The sequence below is a fragment of the Tamandua tetradactyla genome (assembly GCF_023851605.1).
Source record: "Tamandua tetradactyla isolate mTamTet1 chromosome 15 unlocalized genomic scaffold, mTamTet1.pri SUPER_15_unloc_1, whole genome shotgun sequence".
Taxonomy (NCBI): Eukaryota; Metazoa; Chordata; class Mammalia; order Pilosa; family Myrmecophagidae; genus Tamandua; species Tamandua tetradactyla.
Genome location: NW_027518244.1, coordinates 1019667 through 1031692, shown reverse-complemented (window position 1 = coordinate 1031692; position 12026 = coordinate 1019667). Strand labels below are relative to the sequence as shown.

The following is a 12026-nucleotide window of genomic DNA, read 5'->3' as shown; positions in this document are numbered from 1 at the left end:
TGAATAACTAAAAGAACACAGCTTTCTTTTTTTTTTGAAACAGAGCATTAGCTCTGAGAAATTTCTAAACGTAAAATTCCACTCAATCTGCCAGTCAAAAAGATGACTCTGTGGTCAGGTAAGGAACAAAGGGGAAAAAAAGCCTTATTCTACTTCCCTAAAAGACAGTAGGTCTACTTAAAATCTTGAATTATTTCCTAATTCTGTGATTAATATTTGAAGAAGACATACCCAGCAATGGGTAAAATATCCATGGAGCTATTCAAGATCTGTTAATTAGGACCTTTATTGTAGGAAGTACCATGGAAAATTTCCTGGTAATGACGCTGCATATGAAAATGATTCTTAAAGAGTTAAATTATATCACTGGAAGAATCCCAGTGATGAGTGAAACCATAAGCAATTGAAGAATCAGAATTGCAATACCTATTATATTCTCAACTATTTGAGGTTGAAATTGTGCAAATAAAGTCATCTACAGGAGAAGGAATACAGATTACTGAAATTTAATGATTTGGTGACTCACAGCAGTCCAAGATGTGCCCTGTTTCTGGAGCCGATTACCAAAACCCTGTCAGCAGGTTCTCAGTATTTAAAATAACAAATGATTTTTATCAAAAGCATATAACACAAGAGTGTTTGATTTCTTCTCTCAGGGACTGCAGTACACATTCACTCTTCCAGCAATTCCTATAATTTCATATGTACCAAATTGCCTGTAATAAATAATTGCCACCAAATATTCAGGCAGCATAGTCCAACTCAATACTGAATCCTCAGAATTCAATCAGTTAGGTAAAATGATTTAAAGAAAATACAAATGATAAGCTGTTTTGATGGATTCAAAGCAGAGACAGAATTCTAGAAATTAAACAAACAATAGATTATTTTATACACTGATAAGAGTATTTAATTTAGATAGGCTAGTATTAACCTCAGTTAATGGCAAGCAAATTTCTAAGCTTGTGACACAGGGTCCTTTTACAGGGTAAATCTTTATCTGCTGGAAATTATTCTCAAAGCGTATTTAATGTCTTTGTTTCTAAGACTATAGATAAAGGGGTTCAGCATGGGAGTGACAACTGTGTACATCACGGAAGCTATTGCACTTGCCCTTGCATTTTGGGTTGCAGCAGAACTAAGATACACTCCAAGACCTGTACCATAAAACAAGGACACAACTGAGAGATGAGATCCACAAGTAGAAAATGCTTTATACCTGCCCCCAACTGAAGAAATTCTCAAAATTGAGGATATAATCTTAGAGTAAGAGAAAAGGATCCCTATGAGTGGAATAAAACCCATAATTCCAGTTGCAATATACCTGACGAGGTTATTTGCGAAGGTGTCAGAACATGCAAGTTGGACTACATGATCAAGATCACAGAAAAAGTGGGGTATTTCCAGCTTTGTACAAAAAGACAATCGCAAAAACATTAAGCCATGTAAAAGAGCAGCCAAAACACACAATATCCATGATGCCAGCAGCAAGAGACCACAGAGCCAGGGGTTCATGATGACCATGTAATGCAGTGGGTGACAGATGGCCACAAAGCGGTCATAGGCCATTACAGTTAAAAGTAAGTTGTCTAATGCTACAAAAAGCATGAAAAAATACATCTGGGTGAGGCAGTTTCCATAACTTATATTTTTGGTCTCTGTCTGGATGTTCACCAGCATCTTTGGGACAGTGGTGGAGGTGAAACAGATGTCTGTAAAAGACAGGTTAGCAAGGAAGAAATACATGGGCATGTGCAGGTGGGCATCAGAGATGGTGGCTAGGACGATGAGCAGGTTCCCAGTGAGAGTGACCAGGTACATCGTTAGGAACAGAGCAAATAGGAAGGGCTGCACATCTGAGTCTTCTGAGAGTCCCAGGAGGATAAATTCTGAAATAAGTGTTTGATTTTCTGATTCCATGCAGCTGATGAAACTGCTAGAAAAGAGCACAGAGCAATGTAAATATAGCCACAAGTAGTGTATAAAAAATTATCAGAATGATTATGTCTATATAGTAAGCACATTAAGTTCATTATTCTTAATTAATATGTATACTTCTAGAGGTCTTTACATGAAAATATCAGGGAATTCATTGTTCCTACTTCTACTTCATGCCATTGCCAACTCACCATCCTTGTCCATAAGTGTAAGCATTTTACAAAGGCATTACTTTCATTGTAATGCTTTTACACACACTCTTATTCTTCAATCACTTTGACCATTCATTTTGTACCACCTGATGAAAAAGTTGAGTTCATGGATATCTGTAATATCAGCTCAATATTTTGAATGTAATTACATTACCAAATTGTAACCTTGAAAACGGTTAGAAAGAGACATTTTGAGTTGCATATTGAGTGTTATAATAAAAATTAAAAACAAATTTAATCTATCTTCATTGATAGAAGGACTTAATTGTTTAGATGTCATTTCATCTCAACTTGATCTATACATTCAACGCAATCACATTCCAAATGGCAGCACTGTCTTTTGTGTATATGAACAAATTAATGCTAAAGTTTATATGGAAAGCAATAGTCTTAGATTGCCTAAACAATACTGCAGAAGACCAAACTTTTAGAACCCATACTACCTGATTTCATGTATAATTACAAAGACACAATGACCAAATTTTTATGTTGTGTTGGTAAAATAAATGCATGAATTAATGCAGAAGAACTCAAAAATAAACACACAGAAATGTAGTCAATGGGTCTTTGAAGAGTAACAATGGAAAAAGTTTGGTTTTTCAACAAATGCTGGTGGAACAATGGAATGCCAACATGCAAAAGTAAAAGGAAGTTAGCCAAATGTTACATTCATTTCAGAAAAATTAACTCCAAATGAATCCTGCACTTAAAATTGCAATACAAATATAATACTTTTAGAGTAAAATATACCAGAAAATCTACTAGCCTAAGGTTTGGTGGTGAGCTTTAGATATAGCACACAAATCATGATTCATGAGAGAATAATATTTATGAATTTATTCATGAGAGAAGAATATTTATAAATTTGACTTTATTAAGTATAAAAATTCTGCCCAGCTGAATATACTGATAAGGAATGAAAGGAGAATCCATTGATTTGGAGAAAATATTTGCAAAACACGTATTTGATAAAAAGTGTGTATACAATTATACAAGGAACTTTTAACACCCGATGATGAAAATGTTCTATCCAATTAAAAATGGGCAAATGATCTGATCACAAAGCTACATAAAGAAGATCTACAGGTGGTAAGTAAGCACATGAAATCATGCTCAAAATCATTTGTCATTAAAAATTGCAAAATTAAACCACAAAGATATTTCATCAGACAACTGTTAGAATACTAAAAACCTAAACACTGACAATAACAATGATTCATGAGTATGGGAGAATGCATGAATTCTCATTCATTGCTAGTAAGAATACAAAATGGTGAGGCTAGGAGAAAATTTTGTGGTTTATAGTAAAACTAAACATCAGCTCACCATGCAATCCAGAAGTTGTGCTCTCAGATATACAGATGATTTGAAACTTAAGGCCATGCACAAACCTACAAGAGAATGTTTGTGGCAGATTTACTGATAATCTCCAAAATCTGAAAGCAACAAAGACGTACTTAGGTAAGTGAATGGATGAGCAAACTCTGCTATATCTGTACAATGGAATATTATTCAGTGATATAAATATTCTCTCCAGGTACAAAAGTTCAGGATAAATATTAAATGATAGCTTGTAATTTGAAAGAAACTGTCTAAACATACTCCATAAGTAGAATTTCAATGATATGACTTTGTGGTTTAGGCAAAACAGTAGAGACAATAGAATGATCACTGATTGCCAAGGGATTTGGAAGAGGAGAGCAGGGTCTAATAGGTGAATCACAAAGTAGTTTTTAGAGCCATGAATCTATTCTGTAAAATGCTGTCATTATAGACACATGACTATATGCACTTGTTAAAACACATTAAACTTCCCAACACAACGAGTGAACTTTACTATATGCAAATAAGTTATTCATCTTCGAGATCAAAGCAATGTCAATACGGAATGCAAAATTTTATGAAACAGCCTAACTATACTACAAATACATGAAGCACCCTTGCTGGAGGGATGAGGGAAAAAAGATGTTGAAATAATAATATTGAATATAAATGGAATTCATAGAATGAAGGACCACAGAAACCATGTAGAAGCACTGTATTTCGGTGGATACCTTTTATCCCATCAGGGTGTGGGTTGACAATTCTATCTTTTCTATATATGTATACTGGAATCAAGCAACTAAGTAGATTATGGTAGGTGAGAAGAATATGTTTCCCACTGCAGAGTGAGTGGTTAACCATAAGCAAGGGAGGGCTAGAATTTATGTGGTATTGGTTTAGAGTGAGGCACATCACAATGAGTAGGTTAATATAGACAGGGTTTATTGTGGTATTTATGGCCATGTGCATATGCACACCTTGGTGGACTTACGTACATTTTCTTACTCTCAGTGCAAAGCGCATAGAAGTTGCAGTGCTATGTAGTACACATATTGCCCGGACCTTTATTTTGACACCATTCTCTGATAAAACTTCTTGGGAGAAGTGGCTGACTCTAGACATGGAAAAGAAATACACGAGAGGTGCTTGGATCACCTCGCAGTACCAGAAAGTAAGTGCTAAAGTAAACCCTTCAATGATGGGGTATATCAAAGAGACACAGGAAACTAATGAAAGATAGCCCATCAACAAACCTGAAACAAGCTGAACAAAAAAAGAACTAAAGTAGCACATCACAACCCAAAGTATAAGACAAATGTCATGAATCCAAAATGATATAAATAAATTACTAAAAAAATTAATAAGAAGAGACAAATCTCCCATGCAGAAACCTTCAAATATTTATGTAGACATTGTTCACTCAAGAAGGTGGAGCATAACACAAACTCCTGAATTGTGGGATTCACAAAGTGACTACTTTTCAAAGGCAATACATGGAAAAGGGAGACATGAGGAACTTCTAAGTGGGGTATTTTGGCACGTACTGTTGATCAAGGTCAACATCAAAAGTGATTAAATGTACCCTGGATACATGATTTAATGCAAATATATTTTTATCTCTATGTATTCCCCTATAACCTATAATCCCAGTCTAATCATGAGAGAACATTAAACAAATTCCAACTGAGGGACACTTTACAAAATACATCATCAGACCCTTTCAAAAATATCCAGGTCATCAAAACACGTAGAGCTTGAGAAACTTTTATTTATACCAAATAAATGTAATGTAGTATTCTGTATAGAGGACATTCAGAATAGGGACAAACGGGTGACCGGTTTTAGAAACTGTCTCTATTATCCTCGATTTTTTTCTTTAACACTGGTTTAAAAATTACACTTATTAAAAAGTAAAATTATTAGTGAAATGCAGAAGCCTAGGAAGCAACAAACTCCAAGCTTCATTTCAAAGTCCATAATATGCCTTGGACAAGACTATGACTCTGCTATAAGTCTCATGTTCTTCATGCATTAAATCAAAAGACTGTTAATGATTTCATAGAATAATGGAAAAATTAAAGAAAATTATGAATATAAAATGTCCAGTATAGTGTTCAGTATTAATTGAGAGTTTTTTCATATTATAACAATTCATCCCACACAGATTCATTCCCCAAACCTCCAACCTCTCCTTCTTTCCAGCCCTCATCATCTGTCCAGGGATTTGAAAACAGAAATTGACCCCAAGTGAGGTTTCCACAAGACACAATTTTTCATGAATCTCACCTTCTATGAACCCTGCAATGACTCTCCAATAACTTCAAACATAGATACCAATCTCCTGACGAAAGCACTAGGTTCTCTGTTATGAGTCTGCTGCCAGTCTGCCAGGATCATGGTCCACTTTCCATGCTCTGCTTCTCATTGTTCATCAGATATTAAGAATTAGCTTTAAATTCAACCACCCCTTACATTTATATTGATCACACATTTGTGTCCCTGTCTTCTTGGTGTGCTTCTAGCTCCTTCTCCTGAAATTACTCCCATTCATCCTTCAAGGCTCAGCAAATTTATCAGTGCCCATGTGAAGTCTTCACTAACCTCCATAAATTGAGTCCAAATTTTTAATCACTTCACCTGGATTTCAGTGCCACCTCATGATATTACATGTGCTCATTTTTGTCTCTTTCTCTATTTAGATGCAATGTGTTTGAAATAAGGAGCAATATTTTACTCATTTCTTTATCTTGGAAAAAGTAGTTCCTTCCATGAGGGATTTGATGAATATTTTTTGCTGAATAATTAAAAGAAATAATACATGAATCTGATTGAATAGATACTTCCATGAGGGAAGCTCCATGAATGATAGAAACACAAGATGATATAGATGAAGGAAAGGAGCTACTTTAGTGCATCCATTATTACCCTCCCCAACAAGCATTTTAACTAGGTAGGACTTTGTACGGTTACATCTTTATGTTATCCTTGTTAATGTCCCTAAAGTTTCCATGAATAAAAGGAGCCCTGAACACACAATACATTCCCTTCATGCTTGTCAAGACTCTGTGACTCACCCAGCAATTATCAAAGAAGGGTCTTAGTTCACCAATGCAAACTCCTCCTTGAATAATTGTTGAAGTAGAAAGCTCTGCTCCCAAGAAGGACAGATATGTGTGACCCCTCATGAAGTCTCTAGAAGGCAAAATTATATTTTGAGCTCACCAGAGATTGGTTAATCTTGCCATAATATAGGGGAAGCTATACGGAACTTAGATTTCCACATTTGGGGAATTTGATTACTATGAGCCTCATTAAGAAAATATTCTCTGTCTCTCTACTCCCTGAAATATTTAGTTCTCTGGAGGTAAGAAAGAAATACACAATGCCAACTCGAGATGCAATAACCCTGGGGAGAAAGCCCTGGAACATTATGTTCATCTCTTATCCCAGTGGACTCATTCTATGAAGTTACCTCTTATTTGCTGTGGGATCTATTACTTCAAGGTTTCCCATAACTTTTCCCTATTGCTGATTCTGGAGAGAAATCGTAGGTGAACAAAAATATCTTCTATCTCTTCTCCATCTCCTTAATTGTTGGGTCTCATTTATGGGGTGCTTTCTCTCAACAATGTTTCCTCTTGCTTCACTATGTTTTCTTTCTCCCCCATACTTAGCAATATCTGTTCAACTCAATCAACTTTTTGTTTTCATCATTCAACCAATATTTATTCAGCAATAATTAACAACAGTTTGAGAAGGAAGAAATGAATAGTACATGGTGCCTTCTCTCAAACAGTAAAGGGTCTAAACAAGCCAAGAGACATGGAAATAAGTAAATACAGCACCCTGAGGTGGTGCTGCAGTCCTGCTGATGTGTAATTCCATCACTGAGGATCAGCTTTTCCATTTCTGCTGAAAACAAACTCCTGGTAATTTGATAGGGAGTAGATCACTTTGGGTATTATTGACACCTTAATAATATTAATTCTTCCTTTCTAAGAACACAGATTATCTTAACATTTACTGAACTCTACTTTAACTTCCTTTATAGTTTTTAGTGGACAAGTCCTTCACATCTTAAGTTAAAATTATCCCTTTCTATCCTATGTGTCCCTTTTTTGACAGTTAACCTTATTTATTTTAATATCTATTCAAATTTTAAATATTTCCCAGAAACATTTACCTTTGGCATATTAATTAAAAGTGTATAAATACACTGTAGTTATAAAGGTTAAACATGTGACACATTACCATCAGAATAAATTACTGTTTGGGTTTTAACATTTACAACAAGGTAAACTGAAACTTCTGTAGTAAAAATGCTAAATAATTATTATTTTATAATATGCTTATGGATAATGTCCTCAAGATGGTACCAGTTACATTAAAATTTTTAACAAGTCCTAATATACATAAAAAATCTATCTCCAATTCATAATATTATTTTTTAAAAGAGCATGCAATACTAATGTCCATAAAGTGACCATTTAAAATAGAATAGTCCTAAATTTAAAATGTCTGTTTTAAATACAATTTGGAAATAAAAGTAAGCAAAAATATAGGTACCCAGTTAAATCACTGCCTTAGCAACTGAATACAATTTAGAGCAGTTGTAAAGATCAGAGAAGAGCCAGTGATCAGCAACAAGAGTTTGCTTTGGGGACCAGCTCATGTACCTCAGCTTTGTGTCTGCTGGGAACACGAATCAAAGAGTTTTCAAAGTCTGATGACCCAATATTCAACCCGGCTTTGAGAGCTTTCTTAATGATATGATGATCAGGGAACTTTTACTTGGTTAATTTGGAAGTTGTCAAGCCTGGAATTAATAACATTTGTTTTGGTCAAGTCCATATTAGAGACCTTTTTCCCCATTCATATATGATTGTGTAGTTTTAATATTCACTATATTAAAGATAATTATTTCTTAGGAAGCCATCTCACTCAAGATTGGAATTACCAGTGCCTTTGGAGTTTCATTGTAGAAAAACAAATGATATATTACAATTTTTCTGCCATTGTCAAAGTGGTAGAATAAAGGTTTAGCCAAATAAGGACTGTAACTGACAACCCCAGAGAGGTCTGTCTAATTGCCTCAGAAGAAAAAAACAGGACAAAACCTCTCTGAGGCCATCACTGCCTGATGATGAAATGTTATATAATTCAGGCAAATATACAACAAATGAAAATGAAAACACTATAAACATTCATCTCGAATGTTTTCAAATACACCAGCATTTAAAGTAAAGCTTCTTGTCATATTTACTATCTATTAATCTGTAGGTCAAATGCTTGGTACTTTGGCAAATAACTTATTCAACCCTTTGTAACTTCCTACCCATCTATGCAGCACTGCTGGCAATGATGTTAAGAAAATGCATTGCTTTTATTGGAAGGAAATAAGAGAGGAGATGAATTTTATCTTTAAGTTACCCATTACAGCATATTTTTACAAAACTCAGTAGAAATAGACATCTGTAGATATTTCCCAGGGTTCAGGTGACTTTCACCCACTTAAAGGACAATGCGGTAGGCTTTCCACCTAGAGCTCCTACCGGTGGCCTCAATATTGGCCACTCAGTCTGTTCTTCCATGCACTGAGTGAACAGCCTGTGTGTGACTCACAATGCTTACATTTTTCACTGTAAGAGGATAAGTCAGTCCTGAAAACTACCCCTGACCAATTTTGTGTTACAGTATTTTTCATTACCCCTTTTGAAAGCAAATTTTTCCCCAGTGGTTCCCAATGACTTAGGGAATAATTGATTACTCCAAGTATATGGGTGTACGTGATTTCTACTGAATACTAAGGACGTCCTTAGGGTTTACAATTAAATCAACAGAATGTTCCTACTGATCCTGCTTCCTAGAATGCTCCCCTATTCTGCATGAGGGGGGTGTTCTCTTGCTTTAAGTATCAGCTCTCTCACCTCTTCTATAAAGGCTCTGCCATTGTTCCTTATGTATACCATTAGATGTTGTGATGAATGAATTTTTTAAAACTTCCAGGCAGGAATGATCCTTGAGGACATACAAAACACAACCACTTGCATAGTTATCTTGGAGTTTACATTTGGCTGGGTTTACCTCTGAGCTGTAGAAGTGTTCTTCAGGATGTTTTCTTATTTCTATGTAAAGGACCATGTCATCTGTAAATACAGTTTTCCATCTTCCTTTCCAATTTAGATGAATATTATTTCAATTTACTACCTTATTTTTTTGGATAGGACTTCCAATACAATGCAGTACAAGAGGAAACTCTTGACTCTTTCATCATTAAGTATAATATTAGCAGTGTTTTTACATAGATGCCCTTATCATATTGTTAAAGTTATCTTCTATTATTTTTCTGAGCTACTGTACATTGAAAGGGCATTGGCTTTGTTGGGTGCATTTTCTGCATCAGTTGAGCTTACCATGTGATGTTCCTATTCATTAAAAGGAGCATCAGACACAGGGACTGGCCTCTGCCTGTCAGGAGCCTGGGCCCAATGGTGTGCTCTGGCACCAGGGAACCCACTGGGTTTCCCTGACCCGCAGATGTTGCCAAGGCCCTGTCTCCCAGGTGGCTTGGCAGTGGGCAGGACCTCCTGCACAGCACCACCTCCCAGGGCTCCTCCCCTCACTGACTGCGACAGTCATTTGTGACACAGGGGTTGTGGTCTCTGTGTCTTTTTCTTTAATTTTGGTGTTTTACTTACTGTTCTCAAGCACCAGAAGACACCAAAGAAAGGGAAATATTCCTATCCTCACCATTCCATTCTTCCATTGTACAATGAGTAATTCAGAATTCCATCACTTCCTTGCACATTCATCATCATGATCATTTCTTGGAACATTTCCATCCTCCCAGAATAAGAAATAGAAAGGAAACAGGAGAAAACTGCGCACATAACATAACTCTTACTCCTCCCGTCTTTCTTTGATCGTGAGCATTCCCAACCACATTGATTTTAAAGTTTCCTCCTTCCTTACTCATTTTTATTTCATACGTTCTGCCTGTCTGTGAACAAGGTAGCTAAAGGAGCACCAGACACAGGGAGTGGCCTCTGCCTTTCAGGAGCCTGGATTCAATGGTGCACTCCAGCGGCAGGGCACCACCTGGGGTTCCCTGAATTGCAGATGCCATAAATGCACACTGATGGCCCGGAGGCTGGACAGTGGGTGGGGCCTCCTGCTCAACTCAACCTCCCAGGGCTCCTCCCCTCACTGACTACGCCAGACATTTGCGATGCAGGGGCTGTGGTCTCTGTGTCTTTTTTCTTTAAATTTCATGTTTTAGTTTTGTTCTCAAGCACAAGAAGACACCAAAGAAAAGGAAATGTTCCTATCCTAATCATTCTGTTCTGCCATTGTACAATGAGGAATTTGGAATTCCATCAAATCCTTGCACATTCATTATCGTGATAATTTCTTGGAACATTTCCATCCTCCCAGAAGTAGAAATAGAAAGGAAACAAGGGAAACTTCATAGATACCATAGCCCTTATGCCTCCCTCATTTCTTTGATCACGAGCATTCCCAAATACATTGAATTGAACATTTGTTCCCTCTCATATTCATTTCTATTCCATATGTTCTACTTGTCTGTTGACAAGGTAGCAAAAACGAGCATCTGACACAAGGACTGGCCTCTGCATGTCAGGAGCCCAGGCCCCATGGTGCGCTCTGGCACCAGGGAACCCCCTTGGGTTCCCTGACCCAAAGGTGCCACCACCACCTTGATGCCTGGGTGGCTGGGCAGTGGGCAGGGCCATCTGCATAGCTCCACCTCCCCAGGCTCCTTGCACCACTGACTGTGACAGACATTTGCGACACAGAGGCTGTGGTCTTTGTGTTTTTTTCTTTAATTTTGGTGTTTTACTTACTGTTCTCTAGCACCAGAAGACACCAAAGAAAAGGAAATGTTCCTATCCTTACCATTCCATTCTGCCATTGTACAATGAGGAATTCAGAATTCCATCACATCCTTGCACATTCATCACTGTGATCATTTCTTGGAAAATTTCCATCCTCCCAGAAGGAGAAATAGAAAGGAAACAGGGTAAAACTGCACACATACCATAGCCCATATGCCTCCCTCTTTCTTTGATCGTGAGCATTCCCAACCACATTCATTTTAACTTTTCTTCCCTCTCTTACAAGTTCATATTCCATATGTTCTACCTGTCTGTTGACAAGGTAGCTAAAAGGAGCATCAGACACAGGGACTGGACTCTGCCTTCAGGATCCCAGGCCTGATGGTGCACTCCCACACCAGGGAACCAACTGGGGTTCCCTGACCTGCAGGTTCTGCCACCGCCCTGTCAGCAAGGCAGCTGAGCAGTTGGTGGGGCCTCCTGCTCAGCTCCACCTCCCTGTGTTCCTTCCCTCACTTACTGCAACAGACTTTTCTGATGCAGGGGCTGTGGTCCCTGTGGTTTTTTTCTTTTATTTTCGTGTTTTACTTACGGTTCTCAAGCACCATAATACACCAAAAAAAACGTTCTTATCCTTATCATTCCGTTCTGCCATTGTACAATGAGGTATTCAGATTTCCATCACATTTTTGCACAT

At 37.2% G+C, this 12026-nt stretch overlaps 1 protein-coding gene across 1 annotated transcript; it reads right to left on the bottom strand.

Moving 5' to 3' along the window:
• Window positions 1-996: 996 nt before the first annotated feature.
• On the bottom strand, window positions 997-1920 carry LOC143672739 (olfactory receptor 7A10-like). The gene has a single exon (XM_077147276.1). The coding sequence runs from the start codon at window positions 1918-1920 to the stop codon at window positions 997-999; it is 924 nt and encodes a 307-aa protein (XP_077003391.1).
• Between the last annotated feature and the right edge of the window lie 10106 nt (window positions 1921-12026).

Excerpts from the sequence above, each read along its gene's own strand:
- LOC143672739 (XM_077147276.1), bottom strand. The coding sequence starts at position 1,920 with ATGGAATCAGAAAATCAAACACTTATTTCAGAATTTATCCTCCTGGGA.